Here is a 16245-nt window from a genome sequence, read left to right as displayed (position 1 = left end):
ACTATTCTTCCGCAGGATCGGCTAATTGCCAAGCAGGTATGGTCGGCGCAGGACGCGGTGGTGGTGTTGCCTTGTCCTCTTCAGCGCCACTATTTTCTTTCGGTGTGCTCATGCCGCCGCGTGAGACAAGCAGGGAGCGGAGCGACTTTAACTCGCCCTGCAGATCGGTGAGCGCTGTGATTTGCGACTTGCGCGTGCGGTTGAGCAAGTTGGTAAACTCTTCGCGCATCTCCTCTACGTCGGACTTCATTTGGTCCAGGTCCTTGTCGCGCTGCTCCTCGCGCGCACGCACATGCTCCACCATCTCGTTCACGCCTAGCACACTCTTCTCGACAGCGACCTGGTGGACGTCCAAGCCCTGGCGAATTGCTTCGGTGGTCTGGTCGAGTTCCTCGAGGTGCAGAGCGACCTCGTCGTATTTCGCCGCCAGCTCATCGCGCTCCGCCTCCAGCACACCCTGGTTCGGCGGGAGCAAATGCGGGTACAAATATCGGCGTGCAAGGCCAAACAGGCCGTACCCAACGGTGCCTGAGACAACAGCCATAATAAACCAGTCGCGCCAGTCGCGCTGCTGAGGCTGCATTGGGGGGTATGCTGGCATCATTGGATACTGACTCTGCATGTTTTGCATGCTGTTCTGGGGCGGAGGTGCGCGCGAGCTCTCTGCAAGTGCCAAGTCCACTTCTTGCGGCGTCAACCCCTTTGACTCCAAGAAGCTTACGCGCTGCGAGATCGGCGAGCTCTGGACCTTGGGGTCAGAGAGGAACGACACAGCGTTCCTTATCATGTCCACGCGCGGGACCGAGGTGCCTGCAGCTGGCTCCATCGCGCCCGCTGCGTGCGATCCACTCGGCTCCGACATAAAGGCTGACAACGACGCCGGCGTGGCGCCCTGCTTGGCACCGGGCCATGTGGCGTCACGTGGTAATGAGTTTGGACGTCGCGCTGCACTTTCTCTTCTCAACCAGGACGAGGTATGTGTGCGGCACGGGATCCCGATGATTACACTTTTATTCACACTGTATGAGCCTGTCAAGGCGGTGACAGTGATTTCTAAAATACTACAACGGTATATGAGGGATCCTGCCGATACCTGCAGAATATGGCTAACGTACAGGTTGTGCCCAAACATGGCGAACCAGCCCGACCGCTTCAGCCTCTTTCTACTCCAGCCGGGCGAGCGGCGGATTGAGGTGCAGGACGATATGCGTATTGCAAATGCAGCCACTTTTTATTTTAATAAGGAGGACCACACGCTCGGAAACATGCTGCGACATGCCGTGCTGGCGATCCCGGGTGTGCTCTTCTGTGGATACAAAGTGCCACATCCTTTGGAACCGCGTGTGCTTGTCAAGATCCAGACAGATGGGAGCATCACGCCGGCAGAGGCCCTGCAGCAGGCTTGTGCGAAACTGATCGTCGAGACGGGAACACTTAAGCAGAGCTGGGCCAAGGAGGTGCGGCTCAGTGCAGATCATAGCGGCTTGGATGCTCGTGGTGCTTACGGTGCGCCGCTCTGGAATGCGTACGGCGTGGAGGCGGATGTTGCGCCCGAGACGGACCGTGGTGCAGGCGCGGCAATGGGCAGTTATGTAGATATGTGAGCGGTTGCATTATGTACTAGAAAAACATTATACCCCAAACTGGATAGATGACACGATTGCGCCGGACTGCAGTGCTGCACAGAGTATAAACCATTATGCGTACGTCGTCGCCACGGCATTGAGAATAGGGCGAATTAAACAAAACAGCTTGCCTCCAAATTAACCACAAAAAAACTGAGTGCGTATTCCAGTAAATCAAAAAGCATTGCAAAACCGTTAGGAATCAAAAAGTGTTCCGTACGTGATCGTAAATACTCGTCATCACATCATTTATCCCTTGCCGCAATTAGGCAACATCATTGCCAATCGCAGTACCCGCTTCGGGCTTTTCAGTTTCGACCCCCGTTCTGGAGCTTTCCCCAAGACCACGAATGATGTTCTTATTTGCATTGGGGTTGAGCTTTTCTGCCCTGTCCAGCGCCTTTTCTTCCTCGGTCTTCTCATAGCCCTGCTCAGCATCAAAGCCTTCCTGCCCGATTAGGTTGAGCTGCTCTTGCTCACGATCAATGTAGCGGAACGTAAACCAGAATGCAATGCCGCCCACAAAGGACAAACATGCAAAAGTCGTGTAGGACCAGGTAAACAAAGGATTCTTGGACAGCGGATTAAATGCCTCGCCAATCGCAGATGCAATGGCGACCGTGAGCGTGCTAATCACAGCCATGACCATGGAACGCATATTCTTGGGTGCCATGAGCATTGCAACCTCCATTGCGACGACCGAAGTGAAAATCTCACTAAATGCGATGAGCACATACGGCCCCGACTGAATCCAAACACTCAGTGAGCTGGATACCTGGTCACATAGCTCCGGCTGGCCATTCGCGCCCATCACCGGCTGTCCCTGCGCATTGAGATGCGGCACAGAGTCGCCCACATGCTTTCCACACGGGTTCGTTTTGTAAATGTAGTCCTGCAGCACGGCGGCCCAGATCATTGAGGTAGACGCAACGATAAAGCCAGCGGTAATACGTTTGATGGGCGAGAAAGGAATGCGGTACTTGTCGACCAAGGGGTAAATGACCAGGTTAAAGAGCAGGACAAGGACAATGACGAAAATGGGGTCCAGCTGCGAGACCAGCTCGGTGGGTTGGCCGCCCAAATCCATCTGTCCAGCCTGGGTAATAAGGTTGCTTGTGATCTGGTTGTAACAGAGCCAGTAGAGCGGAAGAAAAATCGAGATACCGCATGCCTTGACACCACGACGCAGCTCATCGACCCAGCGATCACTGTACGTCATCCACACAGGGCGCTCCGCTTCCGGCACACAGGAAGGTCGCGCAGCATCCCACACACCCTGCGACTTAAAGTTTCTAATACAGCGCACGGGATTCCAGCTCCAGTGCGCTCTGAGGACACGCCCAATTGCTTTGGACGCCGTACCAAGGATAGATCCTGTTGGAGGAAGTTTGACGTATGTTTTGTTAAAGAACATGAGCACCGGTATTGGCAGCAAAAAGACCAAGGTCGGGAGTAGGTACGCAAGCCAGAAACCAATATCCCTTTCTGCGTAAATCATGCCGAGCTGTCCAGCAAGCGAGCCGAGATTGATCATCAAGTAGTACCAAACAAACACACGTGCAGTGGTGAGTGCGGGGTCAATAATCACCTGCTCGCCGTTCTTGAGCGTCACGACCGTCTGCTGCACGACCTTTTTCTGCTCCGAGACAAACACAGGACACGACGACTTGAATACACCCGTGCCTGTACCCATAACAATTAATGCAATAATAAAGCATGCCTTGGCACCTTGTTCATTGTCGAGCACACCAGGGATCGCAGAAATTACAAGGAGAATATGCCCAATCTCAGCAACAACGACGCCCCACACGATCGTTTTGTACCGACCCCAGTGCGTATCGGCGAGCCAAGCGGCAAATAGGGGTGTAACGTAGCACCAAAACTGGTTGAAAGTAACGAGGCCGTTGGAGGCTTCTGAGCCCATACCCAGCGCACCAGAGTTCTGGCCCGAGTCTTTTGCGGCGCCTGTTCTTGAGATGGAGCCGTCGTTCAGCACAGGGCGCCGGTGGTTGATAAAATTGGTGTACACTTGCGTCGCGCCGTAAAAGCTGAAGCGCTCGGCAAACTCACAAATCGCAATGCTGAACGTCGCCCAGTTCATCTTTTCCGGAACACGACGGAGCGTTCGGCGCTCTTCTTCCGAGGGAAAATGCCACTCCTCGACACTTTCGTCGATCTTAACACCGTCGTCAAAGTGTGCCAACGGCGCTGGCAACACCTCAACTGCCTCCCCTGCTTGCTGCAAATGCTCATTATATTCGACTTGGCCGGCCAGGGCTGCCGCACCTATGCTATAGTCGGCCACATCGGACTGGACCATAGTTGAAATGGGACCCAATACGAAAGTGGGGTAATAAACGCGTGAGGGAATGTATTATTATATGCGGGGTCCTTATCGCGATGCGCATGACATGTGAGCAATAAACTATACATGCGTGCAAGCTTCTTTCTTGCATATCTTTCCCACGCGATTGGGCGTACATTGCGATAGGCCATTAGACAATTATAGACAATAAAAAGAAAAATTAGAAAATCATGTCGCAAGAAGCTGTCATTTCCCCCATCGAAATGATTGCGCAATTTGTACTAGTTCCTGCTGATAAACGACACTCCGGTAAATTGTAAATAACCGAGGGCGTGTGGTCTAGTGGTATGACGTCTGCTTCGCATCAATCTGCGACTGAATCAGCTTCACTGCTCGAATCAGCAGAAGGTCCCGGGTTCAAATCCCGTCTCGTCCAGACAAAAGTTTTTTTTTTTTTTTTTGTTATTATTTTTCTCAATCGAGTATCATGATAGATAGCACTAGTTTGAAATGCAATCTGTGGAACGTGTACCGAGATAGATAGCATTTATGACAAACTGAAGTCCATGAATTGGAAACCAAGATAGGGTTATGTAGAGGCATGATCAGGTCCGTTTGCGGACCATTCGCTCGGAAAGATACACTGTACTATAAACTAGAAACGATTACGCTCATCATAGTTGCGGCTCCCGCGTACAGGCGAGTGCTCGCGTTGGTGTCCACTACCGCTCCCACCTTGCCGTCCGCGAGACTCGTCCTGTCCACGACCGCCCCATCCCGTCTGTGCATCGGCACCGCCACGCGGCGGATTCGCGCCAGCGCCAGCATTACCGCCAGCACCTGCGCCGCTGTAAGCAGCGCGCATATACGCAGCTGCTGGATTGCTTGCACCCTGCGCGCCGGCATTCCAGCCGCTCTTGGCCGCGCCGCCGCCCATGTATGCGGACATCATTTGCTGCCACATCATCTGTGGATTCCACGCAGAGCTGCCCCAGCCCATCTGTTGGTACATCTTAGCCATAGCCTGCGGGTCGAATGCGCCTTGGGCGGCGGGCATGCCGCCCTTAGCACCAGCATCCGCACCAGCGCCCCACATACGCAACGGCGCTTGGGCACCACTCTTGGCCGTATCGTTGGTGCACGAACTGAAGCGACCAGCCGGCGCGGCCGTCGGCGCTTGGCCCCTCGACTGGGCGCGCTTGACCTCGATTGGCTTGCCGTCGAGAAGCAATGGCTGCGTAGCCAATGTTTTTTCTACGCCTTCGTCGTCCTCAAAAGTGACGAACCCGAATCCACGCGGACGCCCGGTATCCTTGTCCATCATGACAGTACTGTCCAGCACATGACCAAACTGCTGGAACAGCTTGCGGAACGAATCTTGCGTGACCGTCTGCGGCAGGCCGCCGACGAAGCACTTTTGTGTCTTTGACTGCTCCGGGCGTGGAATGGCGCGCTTGGGATCGATGATCTTGCCGTCCAAGTAGTGCTCGCGCACCATGACTGCATTCACCGACTTTGGATCGGCGAACGTAACAAACGCAAAGCCACGCGAGCGACCAGAAGCGCCGTCGCGCATCACTGTGCACGAGCTGACCGGCCCAAACTGGCCAAAGTACTTGCGCAAACCCTCCTCCGTAGTGTCCCAATTCAGGCCACCGACAAACATTTTTCTACCTGTCAGCAACAAATCACCAAACGACGCGGATGCACGTCCTGTTACAAGCTAAACAGATGTCCCTAGTCAATGCACTCATTATCCAACCTACGACAGGCTACTGTGCCCGCCTATAGCATCTCTCGTACGCTTCAACATGAACGGTGCATCCGCCGTCCTCTACAATACTTACCCCTCGTCCGGCAAATCCTGCGGCGCGACATGCTCGCCACGTGCCGCCGCAGCACTACGTGCATCGGCATTGTCCAGCAAAAGGGACGTATCTGAACTAGGAGGCGCAGCAGAGGGCATCCCAGGGATGAACGAGCCGCCTGCAGCGGAGTCCGCTTCGGGGCCCGCCGCCTGGCGCGCCGGCTGCGCACGTGGATCAGAAACTGTCTCTGGCTGTGCGGCCGGCGCAGGCACTACAGTAGTCTGCGCCTCCTCGCCGTACAAATCTGCATACAGATCGTCTGCCTCGTCCGGTTTCGACATCACAACACGTGGTGGTGAACCGCAAACCCGCTAAGCTGCTGGCGCGGGCGTTTTCCTGCTGACTCACTGCCACGTGGCACTACGGAGCTCCGAACGCGTGCTGTGCTTGTTTGCCAGGCACCGTGCGCTTTGATGCGTTTATGGCGAGCACGAGTGTATCGCAGAGCGCCCATAGCGCGAACGTGCAGCGACGCGGTGTTTCTGACGGCGATGTGTATGTGTTTACTCTGCAGACCGCGTATCTTGCGTACCTACTACGCTGCGTGAGCGCAAATGCTGCCCTTAAATCAGACCCACTTCCAGCGCTCCCCGACACGCGACGCACTCCCGAAATGCGGATCAATCTAGGCACGGTCGCCGAGCGCATGCGCGAATTGCGGCTCAATGCACGCACCACACGACTCCCCGAAAAATTCATGCGCAAGTTTGTGGAGCGCATCGAGCGGATTGCCATGGGGCGCGACGCCCAGTACAGTATGCCGCTTTTCCGCCAGACGATCGGTGCATTTTACGGCACGCTCGTGGAGGCGACGACGCTGCGCAAGCTAAAAGAAAGCCGCAATATGGACGAACTTGTGCAGCTTTTTCTTTCCTCCGCACAGACGTCGCTCCGGAAGCGCATTTCCGACGAAAAAGCGTGGAAGGAAGAGTGCCATGCAGAGACGGGGCTATTTGTCGGTGTTGTGCGTGAATCACTGCGCAGCTTTGGCGCGGTGCCGCGCGAGCTGAGCGAGCGCCTGAACGAATATGCCCGTGTCGAGTCCCTCTCTGAGCTTGGCGAAGCACCAACGAAGCGCCTTTCCCAGGAAATCAGTCCTGCTGCTGCAGCGTCGTGGCCCGTAATGAATGCGGTGGGCACCTTGTTTTCCATGGACGTCGCACAGCTTGTCATGGATATCGAGTCGATCCAGCGAGAGTCGACGCTGGCAGCGGGCCTATCCGATCTCAAACGCTGCGTCTTTTGTATCCATACTAACCGCTCATGGCCCGGCGCACAGGGTGACTTTTCAAGCGAGGATACGTACAAAAAGTGGCGGTCCAACGAGCTCTCTTCACTGTCGGCCTTGATGGTGGAGATATGCAAAGCGGATCCTTCTTTGCTCAGCACACCGTCCGGCGACGCCAATGCAAATCGCCCGCGCAAATCCCTTGACGCGGCTTTCCTGGAAACCGTCCGTCCGGATTTCATGCAGCCTCCCGAAGGCATCGATGAGGACGGTGCATTTACGTACATCCCCCCTGACCCTTTGGCAGCCTACCACTGTATCTTTGCACGATGCATGGACCTTGATCTGGAGCGAATTCGGCAGAAAGACAAGGACGAAGAGGTGCTGCTGACCATCTTGTCGCCCCTCCACGAGCAGCTCTTGCAGCTTGTTGCCGTCCGCTGGCGCATTCCCCGCATTTACCACATCACCACGAACCTGCGCCTACTCAAAGTCAAGTTTGACTGCGGCGAGATCCCTTTTGAGTGTATGCACGAAGCGCTCGAAAAAGCCTTGCAGTTTTGCAGCGCCGATGCGCTACTTTTGCGCGTTCAGGACCAGAAGCGTTTATTGCGGTGCCTTGACTCGCTCGCCGATTCGTGTATGCGCAACATATACACTGTCTACAAAGACATGGACGCCGCCGACATGACTGAACTTGCGCCGAACCTTGAGCTGATTACTACCACGCGCTCGCTCATCTCGGTGATTGCGCCCGACCGCCCGCACACCGGCGCAGTGGACGCGGAGATGAGCGAATTGCACGAGGCAGTGCGCATTTCTGCGATCCAAAGCTACACGGAAAAGACCACAGAGCTCTTTGCCACAGAGCCCTTGTATCTTGTACAGACCATGACCCTTTCCTTGCGATGGATCCAGCAAAAAGTACAGGCGCTGGATGCCAAGTTTCCCCCGGCGCTCCTGTCTATTTCTCCGACGTACCACATTGTACAGAAACTCGTGCCACTCTACCTCGATGACCTTGAATCCATACGCGATGCGGCGCTCCAGCAAGCGATCATGATGGGCGATACTGCGATCTACGACGCTCTTGACCTGTTCCAGTGCGTGCGCGATTTGATGGCCATGTATGAGGCGACGGAGCCTCTTGTGCCTCTGCGTTTTGACTTGTGCCGCTGGTTTGCACCGTACGTCCAGCAATGGCTTGCACTTGCCGAGCAGCGCGCGCAAGAATGGGTTCTGAACGCCGTGCGCGCCGATACGTTTGCACCGATTGAAGGCGCGGTGCACAGCACCTCGATCAACGACCTGTTTGACGCGCTGCAGCAGCCGCTCAACTTTTTCCTCGCGCTCAAGTGGCCCAACCGCTACGGGAATGCGTGCTTTTTGACCGAGATTGCCAAGTGCGTGAGCCGCTTGATTGAGCTGTACTGCCACACGGTCGAGAGTTTGTTCATGGCCGAGATGCTGCCTGCCAAAGATGCCGCGGCAGTGCCGCTCTCTGGCTTTGCTGCGTTCCTCGATAGCCAGCGTGCGAATGAATACCTCGGCGCATTGCCCCCCAAACAAGCGGCATGGCTTGCCAAAGCAAAGCAATCGATTGCGCCCGAGCGCGTCGTCAAGCCTTTTTTCTTCGAGCCGCAATCGTGTGTAAAGCTGAACAATATCGAAGCGGCGCGCACACTTCTAGACGTGCTTTACCGCCGCATGGACGCAGACGCACAAGCAGCCATTCTCCAGCACGAGCGTGCTGACGACTCGGCGATTGCTGCGCACGGCGCGCCGCAACATCTTTTCACGGTAAAGATTGTGCGTGCAGAGCTGCAGAGCAAGGAGGAGCTGCGCGGCTACGTAGAGAACGTCTCGCTCGATACCTTTGTCACGCTCAGCGATGACCGCGGAGAGCGACTCGCCAAGACGCGCACAATCCTGTCCACTGCGTCGCCGCGCTGGGACGAGGTGCTGGATATTCCTGTGCCCGAAGCATTGTGGATCAGCGCCACCGTCTGGCATCGTGAGGCAGAAATGCCGCGCATTTTAGGGCGCGCATCGCTGCACCTCGACCCCGATAATTTTGCAGAGCAAACCGTGCAGGAGGCATGGCTCGACTTGGACAGCGGCGCCGGAAAGCTCATGGTGCGGATCAACAAAGAGGTCATTGTAGACGATATCCTGTTCCATTTTGGCCTCGCATTCCGCCTCCTGAAACGCGCAGAGGTCGATATGGTGCGTGTTCTTGTCGATCACATGAGCATGTTTATGCGGCAGTACCTGTCGCGCTCTGTATTGCGGTCCATGGTCCGCGCGCGGCGTGTTGATTTGGACCGTGCGCTGGACAATGTCAAAGCGCTTTACACCAGCGCCGTTGCACAGACCAGCTTTACCATTCCGCCCGTGGACAAGAGCCGCGCAAAGATGCTGAGTGACCAGGAAATTGAGGAGGCGATTGCCCCGCTGCTCGACTACTTTGAAGAGTCGCTCGGCACGCTGAAGAGCTCGCTGAGTGAGGATGAGGCGCAATTTGTGCTTACGTGTATATGGAAAGAGGTGCTCGTCACCTTGGAAGGCCTGCTGGTGCCTCCGCTCGCAGACTCGCCGTCCGACATGAAGCAGCTTTCCGAGAAGGAAGTCGATATCGTGTTTAAATGGCTCTCGTTTTTGCGCAACTACTTCAATGCGTACGACCCAGCGTCGGGCGTCGCGCACGGCGTGCCATTGGACGTGCTGCAAGGACCCAAGTACCGCGAGTTGCTATCCTACCTCTTGCTCCACGACCAATCTACCGACCAGCTCATGATTGAGTGCGTGCGCAGCTTCCAGGCACATCTTGCCACCGACGCTCTTGCGCATCGGCGCACACGCAGGGCCAAGTCCGTGCTCGATCAGCGCTCGTTGGGGACCATTAAGAAGCACAAGCGCGCCAAGGCGTACGACGACGCATCCTCGCAGGCAGATATGGCAATGAAAATACTGCGTATGCGCCCTGGGACGGGCGATTTTTTGGCGCAGCAGCTTGTGTCGATGAAGACGTTAAAGCTGGGGAAGGATACGGCGCGCTCAGCCATCCCGAGCTTGCGGCGCTCTTCCCAGCGCCTCTCGATGCTCGCTGCGAGCAGAAAAAGGGACAAGGCTGCCTGATGCATCTTGCAGCGCGGCATACCTTCATAGACAATCTATACCTCCATCTGCGCTACTGCGCCTACCGCGTTGCCTGCAGCGCTGCAAACGCTGCAAGTACACGCTGCCGCTCGCACAGCACCAAGACGGCGAGAATGCATGAGAGAGTGCACAGCGTCGTGGCAGCAAGGCGCGTCAATGCACTGTGCACATCGCGCAGCGTGCTCAACGCGACAAAAGGCGGTAGCTGTGCGTGCATAGATCGTAGAGCGAAGCCTGCAGCAGCACAGACGCCAAGTACGGGCAAGGAAGGCAAAACGTGCTGCCACTCAATTTGCCGCTTGAGCGCAGGGAACGGCGCAAATACGGAGTACATGTATCTCCACGAGACATATGCACGGAGCCCAAGTCCTGCACAGTTGGCGAGCACAAGCACGGCCTCTCCGCGCCCAATCCATAGCGTACCGACAAAGACAAGGCTGGAGAGGAGGAGCGTGTACGAGTAGCGCGAGAGTATTTGCGGGGCCGCCGTCGACTGCAGGAATGCCTCGACGAGCCCATTGATGCCCATGATCGGCAAATAGTAAAAGTAGGCGCTAAAGATGTGTGCCGCGTGCGACGCAGCGCCGCTCTGTGGATCGACGGCCCACCGCGGTCCGGCAACGGCGAGGAGGAATGGGTGTGCGAGTGGCGGGCCAAACGTGATGAGCAGCGTGCCAAGCACAAGCTGTGCGTGCAGTAAGAGAGCAAGCAGTGCAGCGCTACCTTGCATCGCAGAGGTGTTGGATGGAGGGCAAGTGGGGGTCATGGAAGCGAAGTATGGTCCTTGGCGCGCCGATGCATCGCTTTCTTGTGTGGCCGCTGCCGTGTGTGCGTTCTGCTCCCCCGTTTTCTTTTCATCTGCTGCCAGTACTGCACGCGCCGCCATGCCCCCGAAATACAGCCGCGCACTCTCCTCGAGCGGCTGGAATACAGTGCGTGCAAGCAGCGAGCCATAATTGCTCGCAAGTGCGTAGCCGCCTTGCACCGCAAGCGGTGTAAGATGCGCTACGGCCATCTTATCGCCTTCTGCGAGCAAAAACTTGAGCGCGGCTTGCGCTGTTGTCACACGCACAAGCGACCACGTCGGATGTTGGATCGGCGCACGCTGCGGCACAAAAGCGAGGATGGCGGTGTGCATGGATGCATACCATGCAACGCCAACGAACCCAATCACCAGCACAGCCAGCCCGTACGCGGCGCGGCTCGCAGCAAATGCAAGTAATGCTGCGCCATCCTCGCCAACATGCACGCGAGCCTGTACAGCTGCAAGCAATGCTGGCCGCAGCAGAAACAGCGCCGAGCAGGCACGCAAGAGCACAGCGCCGCCCTCCATTGCAGTACGCAGTCCTACATACCAGTTTTCTCCAAGCGCATATGTATACAAAGGCTCTGCACACAGCTCCAGCACCGCGCCGGCGCAGTACATGCCCACGGAGAAAGAAAATGCAGCGCCGTGGGCTTGCAGGTCGTGCGGCGCGAGATAAAAGCGGTACACGCCGCCGACAACTCCAGCAAGCACTGCACCGACACCAATCGGAAGGAGCGCAATGTTGTGCACACTCGCATGCATATCTTCCTGCTCGCGCTCACGCAGTACCGCCGCACGAACGCCGTCCCGCGCCAGCGCAAGCACAACGCCCAGCACGAGCTCCAGCTGCACATTCGCCGCGCCAAACACGGCGGGCGATGCAGTGCGCACGAGCATCTGCGTAAGCACAAACGTGCACACGCGCACGCCGATTTGCAGCACCAGCAAAGCCCGCGCTGACGAAATCGCGCGCTCGACGCTGCGCGTCATGGCGGCGAAAAATGAGCCACGTGATTATGCACGGACCGCTGCGTGGTGGCAGCAAAGAGAGCGGCGCCGAAGGCGCGCGTGCTGTAGTGGAGCCCAACGCTGCGCAGCTCTGCGGCGAGTGCATCGAGGGTATTGTGTGCGCGTAGCAGTAGCGGTGATGCAGGTATAGTATCCCATGCTCGGTCCTCGATGTGCACCGGCAAGAGGCGCTGCTCGATGAGTGTTGTGGCGAATGCGCAAAAGGCAGGCGCGCTGTCCTGCGGCGCGCCAGGGCGAACGAGAGCTTGGATACGCATGCCGAGGTATCGTGGTATACACTGCGTCTGTGCGACAAATACGAGCGGGATCGGCCCATCGGCAGTGGCGACTGCGTGCGTGGACCGCGCGAGGCGAATCATGCACGACTCGATGCGGCGCTGCACGGCGGAGTGTGTGCCGTACATGTCTGCAAATGCACCGCCGAGCTGCTCAAACGTGTGGAGCACGTCGATTTGTTTTTCGCACGCCAGGCAAATCCAGCGGTAGGCGAGCGTGTCGGAAAAGCGCGCAGCGCGCGCCCAGCGCGTCCCGAGCTCTGCTGCTACATGCGGAGGCCATGCGACAAGGTATCTGTGTACGCTCAGGATGATGTCTGCATGTGTATCCATCCATGCGAGCGCCCATCGCTGTTCGTGCAGTTGCAGTGGGCCATCGCACGCCGCGTACAAGAGATACACGAGAAGATCAAGTTCCATATGCACCGTAGTATCGCCGTTCCAGTCAGTGCGGTGCTGTACCGCATCGATAGGCACGAGCTGCGCGCACTGTGCGACGTCGCCATCCAGCAGGCGGCGTACAAACTGCGCTGCTGTTTGGCGTGCACGCACGTCGTACGTACTCGGCCACACCTCCAAATGCACAAGGAACTGCTGCAGAGCAGGGCGAAATGGCTGCTTCTCAGGAGCGGCTTTGGTAGCGTACGGTGCGTGGCACAGGAAGCACATAACAAGGTACTGCGCGAGGCAGAACTGGACAGGCACCGGTGCCAGGGTCCGCGGCGCATCGCTGCGCACAGAAAAGTATTCGGGCCACGAAGCACACTTGATGAATCGATGCGTACGTGGCACCGCGTCCTCGAATGCGCGCAGCGATGCGCCGAGCGGCACGTACAGCGCCGTGGCCCAGCAAACGGCCATGCTGGTGCTGTGGAGGCGCACGGTCGAGTGGAGGTGTGGCATTGCACGTGCACGTCCGTGCAACTTGCTGGACGATGCGAATGCCGCCGCTGGGCGTGGCGGGCATGTCTGCGCTGGAGCACGAGTAGGTCATGAAGGCGCTGATTGTAGCGAGAAAGAGACGCGGCCTGCATCGAGTAATATGGCGCGTCCTGGCATCTTGCCGCCGGGGGTGGATGCTGCGATGGCCAAACTGAAAAAACAGCGCGAGCGCGTTGCGATGCACGGCGCCGAGGATACGGACGAGGCCGAGGACGTGGTAGGGGATGCGAGGATTATGTCACGTACTCCTGTTCATGTGCTGCAAGTTGTGCCTTGCGTACCTGTATTGCATCTCGAGATCGCGCTCACGTTTTACACCAAAGTACTGGGTTTTGTGCGCCGCGGCGCAAAGCACGATACGAAATGCGCGCGCGTGTACCGCGGCACGCAGAAGCCTACGAGTGTGCGTGGAGTATATAAGCCTACGAGCGAGCTTGCGGGTGTGCACTTGGATTTGCGTGTACTGCCGACGCCGCACCCCACGCAGCTCGTCGTGTATGTGAACAATGTGGACGGTGGGTGGACAAATCGCTTACCCCAGCCATGTTCCTCGAGGCAGCGGAGAAGCTGTACCTGTGCAGTATGGTGATGAACGGCTACTTTCCGCTTGAAAATTTCGGCGCGGCACGGATCGCGAGCAGGCCGCAGAATACGGTACGTGGCTATTTCGTCTCACGCTAGTTGCGGGGAACGCGCGAGTTTACTGTGGTCGATCCCGATGAAAATGTGCTTGTATTTGTGAGCGGTGTGTAGAACAAAGTGTACAGTGGGGAGAGGATAGCATCCAGTGGGCAAGCATGGCCTTGAGCGTGCGTATGCAGGGCTCGGGCTTCCTACCCACAGCTATACCCTGCATACTGCAGTATGTTGCGACGCTGCACGCACAGTGGCGCCAGTCCACGTACTATGGCTATACTACAAGGCCTACCAGAGCAGCGCGCCAACCACACTCAGAACTACAACGCCAACCCACTCTGGACGTACGGCCACCGCCCCACTTGCCTGGCGCAGCAAGCGATCCACATCCATCGCATTGCAGTACACGTTCCCGAAAGCATCCTGCGCAACGTAGCGCGTTGCAGCGCCACCAAAACGCGCGCCATCTTTACCTGCACCACCGTTCTCGCCCATCCCCAGCCCGTCGCTGTCGGCGTCCGCAAACGTGCCATAGTCCCGCTCCGCAGTCACGGTCCATTTCGGACAGTCCCAGTCAATGAGCGGCGGGCAGGACCGCATTACCATTTCGCACGTCGACAAGCACGGCAGCAGCTCGCCGTAATCGCCCGGATCGAACAATTGATCAATGTACGCCTGGCGACTGCTGTTGCGTCCCGTGCGATTCACAACGTAGGGGTACAGGTGCGTATTCGCCGGCATCTCCAGTCCTTGCAGCTCTGTGCCATTCTGACTCGCAACGCTGTGCGCTGGATCGATGAGATCTGTGCAGCGCGGAATGGCTACGGCACAGAGCCAGTTTTGGTATGCACGCAAACAGCCGTCGCATGTCGCGACGCTCGAGTAGAGCCCAAACTGCTCCGATTTGCACGGAAAGGTGGCCAGTGTCGCGCTAAAGTTGCCATAATTTGCCGAGATCATTTTTTCCATCACGCTCATCGCTTCCTCGACCGACAAGCCTGGATTGAACGGGATCGAGTAGGCGAGCTCGGGGCAGAACGGCAGGTCGTACACGAGGCGACATGTGGGGTTCGTCTTTGTCACAAACTTGACCGCTGGGTACAGCGTGCGTGCAAGCGTTCCCGTCTGGTTTACGGTGGAGACAAGGTATGCGGTGTAGTTGTGCCCCGGCATGAGATCGGAGACGAGGAACTGCTTGCGCGCTTGCGGCGTACGCTCATCCGTGGAATCGTTCACAGCGCGCTGCGAAATCACCACAAGATCGTCTATCAGCGCAACAGGGTCCCCAGGCGGCCGCATGCCTGCTGTGTCGTTCACATGGGGATTCAATGGCGTCTCCTTTTTCTTGTCGCGGTACTGGTCGCCGCGCGTGACGACATTTTGGGTCATGCGCGTTGTATCGCTGCTGTTCACGTCCGGTGCATATGGACTGCGATTGAACTGTGACCAGGCATCAAAAATTGCACAGAAGGAGGAGTTAAAGTAGGTGAGAGAAGCGAGGGAAAAGTCACCGTCGGTGGGCAGCACAATCAAGCTGATATTCGGCGCGGGCGTCGTGTAATTGAAGGAGGTCAAAAGTGCCGTTCTGCGGTCCGAGTCATCATAAAATACACCCGCTTCTCCAGCAACGCGCTCTAGCTGCGCCACAGTGGATGCCGCTAGCTGAATACGGTAGGTGCCGTTCAACCCGCGCGGATCCTTTGGCGGGAATACACCGATCCAAAGCCCGTCTTTTGTGCCTTTTGGGACCGGGATCTCGGACCAGCCGCCCTGCGCATATCCGACAAATTTCTTGTCCACGCCCTGGTCAGGTCCGGGTTTTTTTTGGTTTGAACTGTCCGAGACGTAGAGCGAGACAAGCGTCGCTTGGCGCGCTTCGTCCGCACTCATTCCAAGCTGGTCCATCAAGTTATCGTCGCTTGTGTTGTACGGAGGAATACTGGGGCCTGCACACAAGGAAAGCGTGATATACACCGGGACGTTGGGGGGCGGTGCAAAGGTATAATGCAGGCCGTCGGTGTCGCTCATCGAGAGATCGCTGCGGACCATGACCGAGTCGTGTAACGCATACGGCGCCTCATCTGCAGGCTCTACTGGTATGCTCGAAGGTTGGGGAATCAGGCCCGTGCTTGCATTCACGCGCGAGTCGGTCGTCAGCATCGGCAGCGTCGTTTTCACTGCATTGCCCGAACCTATCTTGCCTGTGGGCGCTTTGGTTTTGTGGCTCTCTTGCCCGGCATGTTTACTGTGACCTTCTGCATAGATTTGAGGCACAAGTACGAGACCCAGAAGCACGAGCACGCCGAGCCGTGCGTGCCAGTGCATCGGCATGGAGCGCCGTGGCAAGACAAGAACAAGGAACCTCCACAT

At 57.2% G+C, this 16245-nt stretch overlaps 8 protein-coding genes and 1 non-coding gene across 9 annotated transcripts; 4 read left to right on the top strand and 5 right to left on the bottom strand.

Moving 5' to 3' along the window:
• Nucleotide 1: 1 nt before the first annotated feature.
• PEX14 (peroxisomal membrane protein pex14) lies at nt 2–862 on the bottom strand (the record flags this gene model as incomplete). Its single annotated transcript, XM_056208043.1, has 1 exon — nt 2–862. The coding sequence occupies one exon, from the start codon at nt 860–862 to the stop codon at nt 2–4; it is 861 nt and encodes a 286-aa protein (XP_056064018.1).
• Nucleotides 863–1130: 268 nt separating this feature from the next.
• Nucleotides 1131–1604, top strand: RPB11 (DNA-directed RNA polymerase II core subunit; the record flags this gene model as incomplete). The annotated part of the gene is made up of 1 exon (XM_056208042.1): nt 1131–1604. The coding sequence occupies one exon, from the start codon at nt 1131–1133 to the stop codon at nt 1602–1604; it is 474 nt and encodes a 157-aa protein (XP_056064017.1).
• A 286-nt stretch (nt 1605–1890) lies between these two features.
• MVES1_003223 (uncharacterized protein) lies at nt 1891–3945 on the bottom strand (the record flags this gene model as incomplete). The annotated part of the gene is made up of 1 exon (XM_056208041.1): nt 1891–3945. The coding sequence occupies one exon, from the start codon at nt 3943–3945 to the stop codon at nt 1891–1893; it is 2055 nt and encodes a 684-aa protein (XP_056064016.1).
• Nucleotides 3946–4258: 313 nt separating this feature from the next.
• On the top strand, nt 4259–4366 carry MVES1_003222. The gene has a single exon. It is a non-coding gene; the product is annotated as a tRNA-Ala (tRNA).
• A 219-nt stretch (nt 4367–4585) lies between these two features.
• On the bottom strand, nt 4586–6079 carry MVES1_003221 (uncharacterized protein; the record flags this gene model as incomplete). Its single annotated transcript, XM_056208040.1, has 2 exons — nt 4586–5600; nt 5778–6079. The coding sequence occupies 2 exons, from the start codon at nt 6077–6079 to the stop codon at nt 4586–4588; spliced, it is 1317 nt and encodes a 438-aa protein (XP_056064015.1).
• A 332-nt stretch (nt 6080–6411) lies between these two features.
• Nucleotides 6412–10164, top strand: MVES1_003220 (uncharacterized protein; the record flags this gene model as incomplete). The annotated part of the gene is made up of 1 exon (XM_056208039.1): nt 6412–10164. The coding sequence occupies one exon, from the start codon at nt 6412–6414 to the stop codon at nt 10162–10164; it is 3753 nt and encodes a 1250-aa protein (XP_056064014.1).
• A 61-nt stretch (nt 10165–10225) lies between these two features.
• On the bottom strand, nt 10226–13158 carry RFT1 (Oligosaccharide translocation protein rft1; the record flags this gene model as incomplete). The annotated part of the gene is made up of 2 exons (XM_056208038.1): nt 10226–11972; nt 12020–13158. The coding sequence occupies 2 exons, from the start codon at nt 13156–13158 to the stop codon at nt 10226–10228; spliced, it is 2886 nt and encodes a 961-aa protein (XP_056064013.1).
• A 181-nt stretch (nt 13159–13339) lies between these two features.
• MVES1_003218 (uncharacterized protein) lies at nt 13340–13992 on the top strand (the record flags this gene model as incomplete). The annotated part of the gene is made up of 3 exons (XM_056208037.1): nt 13340–13754; nt 13781–13893; nt 13921–13992. 3 exons carry the CDS (start codon nt 13340–13342, stop codon nt 13990–13992), a joined length of 600 nt encoding a protein of 199 aa, XP_056064012.1.
• A 171-nt stretch (nt 13993–14163) lies between these two features.
• MID1 (stretch-activated cation channel mid1) lies at nt 14164–16206 on the bottom strand (the record flags this gene model as incomplete). Its single annotated transcript, XM_056208036.1, has 1 exon — nt 14164–16206. One exon carries the CDS (start codon nt 16204–16206, stop codon nt 14164–14166), a length of 2043 nt encoding a protein of 680 aa, XP_056064011.1.
• Nucleotides 16207–16245: the final 39 nt, after the last annotated feature.

Source organism: Malassezia vespertilionis, chromosome 6 (genome assembly GCF_029542925.1).
Source record: "Malassezia vespertilionis chromosome 6, complete sequence".
In the NCBI taxonomy this organism is placed as follows: Eukaryota; Fungi; Basidiomycota; class Malasseziomycetes; order Malasseziales; family Malasseziaceae; genus Malassezia; species Malassezia vespertilionis.
The sequence above is the reverse complement of the archived record's forward strand: the minus strand, read 5'-3'. Positions and strand labels throughout refer to the sequence as shown.